Source organism: Rhinoraja longicauda, chromosome 1, assembly GCF_053455715.1.
Source record: "Rhinoraja longicauda isolate Sanriku21f chromosome 1, sRhiLon1.1, whole genome shotgun sequence".
In the NCBI taxonomy this organism is placed as follows: domain Eukaryota; kingdom Metazoa; phylum Chordata; class Chondrichthyes; order Rajiformes; family Arhynchobatidae; genus Rhinoraja; species Rhinoraja longicauda.
Genome location: NC_135953.1, coordinates 107,206,435 through 107,219,827, shown reverse-complemented (window position 1 = coordinate 107,219,827; position 13,393 = coordinate 107,206,435). Strand labels below are relative to the sequence as shown.

General features: G+C 45.3%; 1 protein-coding gene across 1 annotated transcript in view; it reads right to left on the bottom strand.

Annotated features, from left to right (window-relative positions):
• Positions 1 to 868, bottom strand: part of LOC144596023 (insulin-like growth factor-binding protein-like 1) — a 33,054-nt gene extending 32,186 nt beyond the window's left edge. Inside the window, 2 exon segments of the mRNA XM_078404097.1 lie at positions 279 to 801; positions 803 to 868. Coding sequence (XP_078260223.1) covers positions 279 to 801; positions 803 to 853 — 574 coding nt within the window. The 5' untranslated portion in view covers positions 854 to 868.
• Positions 869 to 13,393: the final 12,525 nt, after the last annotated feature.

Below are 13,393 nucleotides of genomic sequence, written 5' to 3'. Positions count from 1 at the left end.
CTCTCTCTCTATCTTTTAATTTTTTAAAATATTGATCATTTTTAATGAGAGTCCCTGATCATTGAAGTGTTTGTTTCAGTTTCTACCCCCTCATTCTCACCCCCTCCACTTTATAATACACTTACAATAATAAATTAAACTAAACTAATATTTGATCCTCTCTCTCTCTCTCTCTCTCTCTCTCTCTCTCTCTCTCTCTCTCTCTCTCTCTCTCTCTCTCTCTCTCTCTCTCTCTTTCTCTCTTTCTCTCTGCACCCCTTCCCCTCCAAGCCCTTTACCGTATTTGCACTCTCCGTCGTGTGCTTTGTGGATCTTGCCCCCCTGTTGATGGACTGACATCCAGCTGGCCAAGTGTAGGGCGCAGATGGTGGGGTAGGTGTTGGAGTCTGAGCCGCACACCGGGTAGTCGTGCTTGCAAACGCAGGCGCCGGTTCCCTCTTCATCCTCGCCCTCCTTCTCCTCCTTCTCCTCCTTCTCCTCCTTGTCTCCGTCCTCCTCCTCCTCCTCCTCCTCCTCTCTCTGCCCGCCCGCCGAGGTCAGGCACACATACCCCGGGGCACAGCGGCCATGCCTCAGCCCCTGCCCACCGCACCGCTCTCCCTGCACGCCCAGGCAGCGGCCGCAACAGCCGCACTCGTCTTCAGCCAGCAGCTCGGGCACTCTGCACAGCACGGCCGGGCATGAGGCGAGCTGGCAGGGCGAGCAACCGGTCTGAGCCCCGCTGCCACAGATCCCCCCGGCCAGCGACAACACCAAGAGAGCAAACTGCATGTTGACGCCTCGCCCGGAGAGTGTAGTGACCTGACCGGCTCTGCACCTCAGCCGCTGCTAGACTCTGCCCCACTTCATTCATTATTCACGTGCTCTCCGCACATTGGCGAGGTTCGCATCCAACACTTAATCCCCACCCAGTAAATTGCCAGCCTGTCATTCACCGCCTTTCACAAGGAACCAAACAGTTGGGAGAATCGCACCTGAACTCCTCCTCAGCCGCTGCCCCCGTGTCCGCTGACTTCACCACTCACTCTCCCGGCACAAAACTAAACCCCACTCCCACCTCAAACCCCCCCCCCCCCCCCCCCCCCACCCCACTTTGCCGGGGTTCGCGGTTTCTTATAAGAAAATAACTGCAGATGCTGGTACAAATCGAAGGTATTTATTCACAAAATGCTGGAGTAACTCAGCAGGTCAGGCAGCATCTCAGGAGAGAGGAATGGGTGACGTTTCGGGTCGAGACCCTTCTTCGCAGTTTCTTAAGCAGGTTAACCACAATACATTAGGTGTGCCATTGGCTTTCTACATTAGGAGTCGAATTTCGCACGGTAGAGAGTTACACAGCATGGAAGCAGGTTCCTTGGCCCAAACTGTCCACACTGACCATGATGCCCTATCTACTACACCAGTCCCACATGCCTGCTTTTGGCCCATATCCCTCTAACCTTTCCCACCAGTACCTGTCCAAATGCCTTTAAATGTAGTTATAGTATCCGCCTCAACCATGTCCTCTGGCAGTTGGTTCCGTACACCCACCATTGCGTTGAAATATTGCCCCTCAGATTCCTATTAAATCTTTCCCTTCTCACCATAAACCTATGTCCTCTGGTTCTTGATTTCCCCTATTCTGGATAAAAGGCTCCATGCATTTACCCTATCTTATGCACCTCAATAAGATCATTCCTCAGCCTCCTGCCTTCCAAGAAATAAAGTTGTAGCCTGGCCAACCTCTCCCTGTAGGTCAGCCACTCGTGTCCTGGCAAAATCCTCATGAAGAAAGACACTGAGTGCTGGAGTAACTCAGCGGGTCAGGCAGCATCTCTGAGAAAAAGGATGGGTGACGTTTCAGGTCGAGTCCTTCAGATTGTAAGTAGGGGGTGGGGGGAGGCGAAGATCTCAGGTTTCTGGAGTCAGAGTGGACCATAATCTTTTGACTCAGATGCCAGAGCATTGAATAGAAAGAATCAACGTAGAAATAGACTTTTCAGCCCATGGGGGTCCACGTCCATTCACACCAGGTCTATGTTATCTATTCTAGGGGGAATTATACAGAGGCCAATTTACCTACAAAACCACATGCTGTTGTGATGTGTGAGGAAACTGGAGCAACCAGAGGAAACATATGCAGTCATTGGAAGAATGTGCAAACTCCACACAGACAGCAGTCAAGGTCAGGATTGAACGCGGGTCTCTGGTGCTATGATGTAGCAGGTCTACTAGCTGGGCCACTGTCCCACCCATTATCAAAGAACAAAGGTTGACTCCTGGGTGAAAATGTCAAAGACTGAAGGGCATAGCTTGAAGGTAGAGGGGCAAAGTTTAAAGGACATGTGTGGGGCAAGTTTAGTTTATACATAGATGGTAATTGTAATTAATTTATTAGCCAAGTATGTAAAAACATACAAGGAATTTGATTTGCCATAGAGTCATACCAAAGAAGCAACAAGACGCACAACTACATAAAAATTAACATAACCATCCACCACAGAGCACTGTGATGGAAGGCATTAACATATGATCTTCTTCCCTTCTTTTCTCCTGCGGTCGGGGCAGTCGAACCATCCGCAGTCTGGGTGATCGATGCTCCCGCAGCCAGCAATCGAAGCTCCCACGTTGGGATGATCGAAGCTCCTGCGGCTTGGAGTTTCCGAAGTCGGTCCCTAACCAAGTGAGCTCCACGATGTTAAGTTTGCAGGCTCCAGCGGTTGGAGCTCCCGTCGATCCCTGACAAGGAATCGCGAGCTCCCTGATGTTAGGTCCACAGGCTCCCATGGTTGGAGCTCCCAAAAGTCGATCCCTGACAAATGGACCGCCAGCTCCATGATGTCAAGTCAGCAGACTCCTGCGGTTGGAACACCCAAAGTCGATCCCCAGCAAAGCGACCGCCAGCCACACAATGTTAGGCCAGGGTGCGGATGGAGATACGATAGGGAAAAAGTCGCATCTCCATCGAGGAAAGAGATAACAAAGTTTCCCCACATAATGCAAAAACCAAAGATACACTAAAACATACATTTCACAACAGACTAAAAACAACAAAAGAAGAAATGGATGAGACAGACTTTTGGCGAGGCTGCCATGCACGGCGCCACCCTGTGTAATAGAGTGGTGGGTGCCTGGAATGCACTGCCAAGGGTGGTGGTGAAGGCAGATGTGACAGTGACATTTGGGAGGCTTTGAGATTACCACATGGATATGTGGGGAATGGAGAGATATGGATCGTGCAGGCAGATGAGATTAGTTCATCTCGACATCATGTTCGGCACTGACATTGTGGGCCGAAGGGCCAGCTACTGTGCTGTACTGTATTATGCTCTATGGCCTACATTCCAGTGCCTTAGATTAGATCTTGCTATCTCTTCCTGTCCTTAGCTCGGGATGCATCACAGCTTGGTTTGGGAAAAACTCCATGCAAGACCGCAAGAAATTGCAGAGAATTGTGGACACAGCCCAGACCATCACGCAAACCAACCTTCCTTCCATTGACTCCATCTACACTTCATGTTGCCTCTGCAAGGCCACCAGCATAATCAAGGACAAGTCTCAACCCAGTCTCTCCTTCTGATCCCCTCTCCGATCAGGCAAGAGATTCAGAAGTGTGAAAGCGCAGACCTCCTGATTCTGGGACAGTTTCTTCCCAGCTGTTATCAGACAACTGAACCATCCTATCACCAACTAGAGAGCATCCTGACCTACCATCTGCCTCATAGGAGACCCTCGGACTATATTTAATCGGCCATTTTCGACTTTATTTTGCACTAAACGTTATTCCCTTTATCCTCTTTCTGTACACTTTGGATGGCCTGATTGTCATCTATATACTAAAACTCTCGTTTGTTTGTTTATTTGTGATCGAACTGCAGCCAAAACGGTACATGATAGCGTGACAATTTTAGGCCCACCTTACTCACCGTCATCGATTTAATGGTAAAGCAAGTCGTTTTATTGAAATCGGTGTTATATTTTTAAAGTTATTCACATTTTAAAGTTTAAATCTTATCTCCTAGTCAATATCAATAGTCAATAGTCGTTTATTTGTTACATACACATAAATGTGTAGTGAAATGAAACATTACCCGCAGTTGAACAATAAGACCAATAAGATTAATCAATAAAAATGCAATAACACATACAATCACAACTAACACCAAACAAAAAGAAACATCCATCACAGTGAGTCTCCTCCAGTCCCTCCTCACTGTGATGGAAGGCCAGAATGTCTTTTTCTCTTCCCTGCCGTCTTGTCCCGCGGTCAGGCTGTTGGAGTTGCCACGTCGGGGCGGTCGGGGCTCCCGATATTGAAGCCCCCGCTGGGCGGTGAAAAAAAATCCCGCGGCCTATTTCAGGCCGCGCCGGATGGTGAAAGCCCCGCGATTCGGGGCGGGCGGACACGTTGCCTCTGCCGCTGCCGGAGCTCCCGATGTCGGCCCCCATCCAGGGGCCTGCGGGCTTCCGACGTCCACGCGGCCCGCGCCGGAGCCTCCGGAGGGAGAATGGAGGGAGGGAGGGGGTGGGGGGAGGGAGGGGCGGAGGAGGGTGGATAAGGGGGGTTGAGGGGGATGGAGAGGGGGAAGGGGAAGTGGGAAGTGGAGGGGGAGGGGAAGGAAGGGGGTAGGAGAGGGTGCTGCACCAATGCAGGAGAGGTTTGGGCCCAACGGGTCCACTTGGTCTAGTTATAATAATAATAATAATAATGCATTACATTTATATAGCGCTTTTCAAACACTCAAAGACGCTTTACAGGGATTACTAGAACATAGAGAAGAAAGTAAATAGATAAATAAGTAAACGAACAGAAAAAGGAGACAGAAGGTGAGGTGACGGTCAGTGGTTGAAGGCAGTGCTGAACAGGTGAGACTTCAGTGATGTTTTGAATGTGGTGAGTGAGGAGGAGTCTCTGACGGTTTGGGGCCGTGAGTTCCAGAGGGTGGGAGCAGCGATGGAGAAAGCCCTGTCCCCCCAGGATCTGAGTTTGGTCCGGATGGGGGGGGGGGGACAGGAGGTTGGCAGCAGCAGAGCGGAGGGTGCAGGTGGGAGTGTGCCAGTGGAGGAGGTCAGTCAGGTAGGATGGGGCCAGGTTATGGAGGGCTTTGTAGGTCATGAGGAGGATTTTGTACTGGATTCTCTGGGGGGTGGGGAGCCAGTGGAGCTTGTAAAGTACGGGGGTGATATGGTCACGGATCGGGGAGTGGGTGAGTAGACGGGCAGCGGAGTTTTGAATGTATTGAAGTTTACTGATGATTTTTGAGGGTGAGCCATAGAGGAGGCTATTGCAGTAGTCCAGACGGGAGGTGATGAAGGCCTGGATGAGGGTTTCTGCAGCTGTGGAGGAGAGGGATGGACGGAGACGGGCGATGTTTTTGAGGTGGAAGAAGGCTGTCTTTGTGATGTGTTTGATGTGTTTGTCGAAGGAGAGGGTTTGATCAAAGATGATTCCAAGATTCCGGATGTGAGGGGAGGTGGATACTGGGAGACCATCAATATTGAGGATGAAGTTTTGGGTGGATTTGGTGAGCGTTTTTGGACCAATGATGATGATTTCAGATTTGTTGCAGTTGAGTTTGAGGAAATTTGATTGAAGCCAAGATTTTATTTCAGCGATGCAGTTTGTCAGTGTAGAGTGTGTGGTGGTGGAGATTGACTTGGTGGAGATGAGGAGCTGGATATCATCGGCGAAGCAGTGGAAGTTGAGACCATGACGGCGGATTAATTGACCAAGGGGGAACAGGTAGAGGATGAAGAGGAGGGGGCCAAGGACTGAGCCTTGGGGGACACCTTGGGGGAGGGGAGCGGTGGGGGATTTACAGTTGTTAATGGAGATGAACTGGTGCCTGTCGGAGAGGTAAGATTTGATCCAGGATAGGGCTGTGCCGGTGATGTTAAAGGAGGTTTCAAGTCGGGTGAGGAGAATGGAGTGATTTATGGTGTCAAAGGCGGCGTTGAGGTCAAGTAGGATGAGGATGTTGAGGTTGCCAGCGTCAGAGGAGAGGAAAAGGTCGTTTGTGATTTTGAGGAGCGCAGTTTCAGTACAGTGGTTTGAGCGGAATCCGGATTGGAAAGTTTCATACAGGTTATTGGTAGAGAGGTGGTATTTGAGTTGAGAAGCTACAGCACGTTCCAAAACTTTGGACAGAAAGGGTAGGTTGGAGATTGGTCTGAAGTTGTTTGGGGTGTCAGGGTTGAGACCAGGTTTTTTCAGAATGGGGGTGACAGCAGCGATTTTGAGGGATGGCGGGACGATGCCAATGGACAGGGAGGAGTTTATTGTTGCAGTGATAAGTGGAGAGAGAGCAGGAAGGCAGGCCTTGACAAAGCTGGAGGGGATGGGGTCCAGAGAGCAGGTGGCAGTTTTTATTCCTGTGAAGAGGTCAGAGAGGTCGGTTATATATATATAGTTATATATAGTTGTTCTGCTTACTGGATAGCACAAACAAAAAAGCTTTTCACTGTACCATGGTATACATGACAATAAACTTAACTAAATAAACTAAACTAAATCTTATGCATTATTGGTTTGAAAAACCTCACTCCAAGCCCCTTAGCCTGGAGACTTTCCCTGCTTACCTGTTCTCCCTGCCTCTGTTGTAAAATCACTCCTTAGGCAGTCCTGCTGGATTGGGTAGTCTGGAGAGACAAGGAACTGCAGATGCTGGAATCTTTGGCAAACCACAAAGTGCTGGAGGAACTCAGTGGGTCATTCAGCATCTATGGAGAGTCAACACTTTGGGTTGGGTGCCTTCTTCAAATTGTAGTGGGGGGGGAGGAAGGTGGAAAAGAGAGGTAGGGGCTGGGCAAAGCCTGACAAGTGATAGGTTGATACAGGTGAGGGAGGTTGAATGGCAGATGGGTGGAATAAGTGACAAAGGCTAGAAATGAAAAGGAAACGAAACGGTGTCAGATACGTAGAGAAGAGGGGTGGAATTCTCTGGCAACCATGGTACAGATATCCTAGTCGACTCTCACTTGGACAATGAAGAGTAATTTAATAGGAAAAACTGCCCGGATCAGGGCTGTTGCCAACATGTCTTGTGCTTGTAGACACAAAATGCTGGAGTAACTCAGCGGGACAGGCAGCATCTCTGGAGAGAAGGAATGGGTGACGTTTTGGGTCGAGACCCTTCTTCAGATCCAAAACATCACCCATTCCTCTCCAGAGATGCTGCCTGTCCCGCTGAGTTACTCCAGCATTTTGTGTCTACCGTTGATTTAAACCAGCATTTGCAGTTCTTTCCAATACACATCTTGTGCTTGTATCATTCAAAGCATGTGTCAGCTGTGTCAAAAATATACTCCACATATTTTGTCAGGAAGAAGTCTCTGCTTGAATTAGTCTGTTCTATTATCTCATTGCCAATGGTACCGTTCAGGGGATTATATCCTTTCTGTATCTGAGAATGAGAAATGCAGGAGGAAATAGTTCATCTCCATTTGGGATAGAGTCCCAGGTATTTTCATGGTTGGATTGGAAATCGTCCTTAACCATATCGCCACCTTCCAGCATTGAGCCCTGTGCACCGACTGCTGGGTCAATGTCAAAGTTACATATTCCACAGGGGAAGTCATTGAGAGACCAGACTAGTCATCTTTGACAAATAAGCCCACCCCACAGCCTGACAGAATATTTCTAATTGAAATCAATTATTGAGAAGATTTTATGTTAATATATTTCCGGTTTGCATTACCAGCTAAGACCAAATTAGTCATCAATAACTGAAACGAACATTTGTAATTTGACCCAAATAAATGGCTTAAGGGCACTTTGAATAACACAATTAGGTCGGTTGGGGATTTGAAAAAAGGCAAAGCCCTCTGTTTGCTTACAGGCTGTGAAGTTGTTGAAGTAGATGAACATAAAAACATTCAATAATGCTGTTTTCCAAAGTATTTTGGAAAATGGTTTATGTTTGACTGACAATGAGATGAGATGAGGGATTGTTTGGGCCTCTGGGATGTGTGTACATATAAATCATGTGAAGATTTAGAGGTATTGAAGGTATAGAAGTGTGAAAACGCACATCACCAGATTCAGGAACAGTTTCTTCCCAGCTGTGATCAGGCAACTGAATCATCCTACCACAACCAGAGAGCAGTGCTGAACTACTATCTACCTCTTGACCGAACTTTGCTGGCTTTACCTTGCACCAAATGTTAATCCCTTATCATGTATCTATACACTGTAAATGGATTGATTGTAATCATGTGTGTCTTTCTGCTGATTGGTTAGCACGTAACAAAAAGCTTTTCACTGTACCTCGGTACACATACCAATAAACTAAACTGAAACTGAAACTGAAACTGATTCTGGTTAATCACTGGAGTGCCAGAACTATCTGGTGACTTAAATGCAGAAAAGCATGAAACCATTCATTTTGGATCATGAACAAATCAAACTGAATACTTTCTAAATGGTGGAGAACTAGAATCACTGAAGGTATTAATTGTATCAAATCAATTAAGAGCATTTCAAGGGCAGATCGATAAAATAATCTAAAATGTGAATGGTATATTGACCTGTTCACTGTGGAGGCTGGAATATAAGAGGGTTAAAGTCATGCTGTGGCAAGCAGAACATTTGAGAGACACACATGGCATATTGTATTCAATTCTGGACAGTACAGCTTGGTATAAATATTTAGCACTACATGCGCAGATTTACTGGAATGATGCCCAGACTGAAAGGGTTATATTATGAGATGAGATACCATGAATTACAATAGCACTCACTGGAAGTTAGGAGATTAAGGAGTGAGTTGATGAATTTTTAGAGATAATATGGAAAGCTAAAAGAATAGATTGAGAGAAGATAAAATGTTGGTTGTAGACATGGGGAAATAGTTTAAAAAATCTAAACCTTCCAGAAGTGAAGAACGCAGGACAATGGGAAGCCTCATCCAAAAATTGAGAATAGGGGATAGCGATTTTGCAAGAGGCAGAGTTAGGGAGGGGTAGTCTAGATAACTGTGGGAGTCGGTGGGTTTGTAGTACTTGTCAGTCGATAGACTGTGCTATCAAAAACTGTCTTCACCTATATTAACCTATTACTTGCCAGGCTTTGTACTGTCCCTCCTCTCCTCCAGCTTCCCGCCCTCTCTCACCCCCCCCGAAGAAGGATCTTGACTCGAATCGTCATCTATCAATAATCTCCAGAGATGCTGCCTGACCCGCTGAGTTACTCCAGCACCCTGTGTCTTTTCCTCCAGAGGTGAAGTTAGGGAAACATCTAACTGCAAAAGATGGCAGAAGAGTATTACTTTCTTCTTCCAATGAGTGTTGATGCTGGATCAAGTATTAAATTTAAGTATGAGATAAATATTTTTATGATGCATTTTTTAAAAGTTTCAGGGCCGAAGGCGGAATTAGATGAAAACGTGAATTAGACGTTGAACAGTAGAACAGACTGCGACTTTTCCTAGTCCCATGCTCTCCGAGATAATTAGTTTGTAATTACCTACAAAGATTGCTGTGCAAAGATGTCACAGAAACATGAAATGAATGGCAGAGTAAATGGACAATGGATTGATTATGCCAGTCTATGAAAGAACCATTCAATTAGTCACACTCCTTTGCACTTTCAACATAGCCTTGGAACTTTTTCCACTTCAATGCGTTATCCAATTTTCTTTAAAACTTATTATCGAGTCTGCTTCTGCTACCTTCACAGGCAGGAGATCCCCGATTAAAACAACTCAAGGATATTTTTTCCCCTTGTTGCCTTCTCTTTCCTTTATTATTGACATTAAATTTCAGGATTTTGATCACAGAGACTTGAGTATAACAGTCCGGGCCAACACTGAGAGAGTGCTTCACTGCTGGAGGTACCGTCTTTTGGACTTCATGGGGTGGCACGATGGCACAGCGATGGAGTTGCTGCCTTACAGCGGCAGACACCCAGGTTCGATCCTGACCATGGGTGCTGTCCGTACGGAGTTTGCACGTTCTCCCCATGACCATGTGGGATTTCCCCGGGAGCTCCGATTTCCTCTCACACTCCAGAGACGTACAGATTTGTACGTTGATTTGACTTCTGTGAATTGTAAATTGTTCCTAATGTGTAGGATAGTGTTAGTGTACCGGGTGATCATTCATCGGCATGGACTCGGTGGGCTGAAGGGCCTGCTTCTGTGCTGTATCTCTAAACTGAACTGAACTAAACATTAAATAGCTGCCCTTTCAAGTGTGCAAATTTTTGAAGATGGGAAGGGCTCATTTCCAGATTCCTGGACAGTCAAACATCACTAAGAACAGATTACAGTCGAACTCCAAGAACCCACGCTCAGCACTTTGGTGGAATTGTCCTGGCAAATTTATCAATACATTTATTAATGTCCCAACACACCTGCCTCAATTTTAAAACAAAATTATACAGTACTTAGCATTTTGTCGAAAATCTTTAAACCTATCATGGGAAACAGATCCCCGGGAAGTTTAAAAGAGGCAAGAGAATTGGGGCTTGGTGCGTTTATGGAAAGCATAGAAACTAGGCCTCATCGTCAGTATAAAGGGAGTGAAAGAAACATTACTTTGTGAGCCAGATGCTGAACTATTGAGATTTCTGAATAGTTGGACAATGTGGGAGTTTATAGTGTTTAAATTAGTTGCCACATTTCCAACAAGCTGTTTAGGAACACCCTTCCTCACTGTTATCAGACTGATGAACAGATCTCTCATAAGGTAAGGGTATTTTCTCGACCTCCCATCCTACCTCGTTTCTCTTGAATTTTTTTTAATCTGCACTCTCTCATAAGTTCATAAATCATAAGAGCAGAATTAGACCATTCGGCACATCGAGTCTACTCTGCCATTCAATCATGGCTGATCTATCTTTCTCTCTTAACCCCATTCTCCTGCCTTCCCATAACCTTTGACACCCTTACTAATGAAGAATCTGACAATCTCCACTTTAAAAGTATCCAATGACTTGGCCTCCACAGCCGTCTGTGGCAATGAATTCCGCAGATTCACCAACCTCTGAATAAAGAAATTCCTCCTCATCTCCGTTCCCAAGGTACATCCTTTTATTCTGAGGCTGTGCCCTCTGGTCCTATAATACCTCACTAGTGGAAACATCCTCTCCACATCTACTCTATCCAGGCCTTTCACTATTCGGTAAGTTTCAATGCGGTCCCCCCTCATCCTTCTAAACTCCAGCAAGTACCGACCCAATGCTATCAAACGTTCATCATTTGTTAACCCATTCACCCCCGGGATCATTCTCGTAAACCTCTCCAATGCCAGCACATCCTTCCTCAGATATGGGGCCCAACACTGCTCACAATACTCCAAATGGGGCCTGACCAGTGACTTATAAAAACCCTTAGCATTACATCCCTGCTTTTGTATTTCAGTCCTCTCGAAATAAATGCCAACATTGGATTTGCTTTCCTTACTAACGAATCAACTTGCAAATTAACCTTTTGGGATTCTTGCACCAGTGCTCCCAAATCCCTTTGCATATCCGATTTTTTTAATCCTCTCCCCATTTAGAAAATAGTCTACACCTTTATTCCTACTACCAAAGTGCATGACCGCACACATTGCCATGCTGCAGTCCATCTGCTACTTCTTTGCCCACTCTCCTAACCTGTCCAATTCCTTCTGTAGGTTCCCTGCTTTCTCTACACTACCTGCCCCTCCACCTATGGTATCATATGCAAACGACCACAAACCCTTTAATTCCCTCATCCTACTGATGAGGGAATTGATGCACAACGTGAATAATAGCGGCTCCAACAGTGACCCCTGTAAAACACCACTAGTCATTACAGCCAACCAAAAAAGCCCCCTTTATTGCCACTCTGTCTTCTGCCACTCAGCCAATCTGCTATCCATGCTAGTACCATCTCTCTAATACCATGGGCTCTGATCCTTAGCAGCCTCACATGCGACTCCTTATCAAAGGTGTACAGAAAATCCAGCATCCATTGACTTTCCTTTGTCTATTCTGCATGTTTACTTCCTCAAAGAATCCCATAGATTTGTCAGGCAGGATCTCCCCTTCACAAAAGCATGCTACTCTCTGTAATGGTAGTACTATATTTTGCACTCTGTTAAGTTTCTCTTCATACTACCTGTTGTACTTGTGTGTGGTTTGATTTTACTCGTGTATGGAATGATTTGACTGGACAGCACGCAAAACAAAGTTTCTCACTATATTTCAGTATGCGTGACAATAATAAACCACTACCAATACAAATGGTAGCACTTCAAAAGTAACTCATTTGCTGGAAAGAACTGGGACCACTGACGTCGAGAAAGGCATTATATAAATTCAAGTCTCCCTTTTATTTTTATCTGTAATAATTTTAAGTTTCTCATCAAAATCACTTCTCTGTTTCATAGAAATGAACCATTTACTGTGGAAATTGATCTTTAATTTGGAATCAGGGAAGATTGAAGTGATTTATTTAAAAAAAAACTTTATTCTTATAAAATCCTTAAAAAAATACTTAGATGAAATTGGTGACAGTAGACATCAATGTTCTTTAAATAGAACATAATCTAAGTTCAGTGATTGGCCTGTCTGGTTAAAGATATTTTCAGGTGACACAGTTACATGTTGGTTAGTGCCATTAAATTAAGGGGCTTTCCAAGTTTATGTGCCATAAAATTGGAAACTCTTGATCTTGCCCCATATAGAATGAATTTGTTCTGCTTTGAAAATTTGTTTACAAAAACGTGGGAATTGCCTGTTCGTTCGTCTAGAACTCTCTGGGTTAGATTCTTCATCCAGAGCCCTTGGACATTGTTCTAATTTACTCCTTCAAGGGAAATAAGCTTTTAAAATCTTACATGTTTAACAAGATCTCCTCTCATACTTCTGAATTCTGAAAAATGACCAATTGTATCCACTCATTCGTCAGAGGGCCACTTCATATCCGTGGATAGATAAAAAATGCTGGAGTAACTCAGCAGGACAGGCAGCATCTGTGGAATAGGAATGGGTGACGTTTCGGGTCGAGACCCTTCTTCAGTTTGAAGAAGGGTCTCAATCTGAAATGCCACCCATTCCTAATAACCGGAGATGCTGCCTGTCCCGCTGAGTTACTTCAGCATTTTGTGTCTATCTTCTGTATACACCAGTATCTGCAGTTCCTTCCTACACATTTCCTATCCCTGGAATCAAGTTCGTAATCTAATGTTTCATTGTTTTCAAGGAAGCCATATCTCTTCTTAGATAAGGAAACCAAAACTGAACACTGTTGATACAAAACAAAACATTCCCTTCATGCAAATTATGCAGGACACCTTCAGTTAATTTAGGAATATAAATGGGCTTTTGCCGAATATCTGCTCAAGATTGAGTGCAATAGGGAACGACATGATATAAAAAACACTCAAATGAAAAGCAGCGGGTTGGAAAGGTAAAGGACAATAGTAATAGAGATGCAGGGAGGCAGTA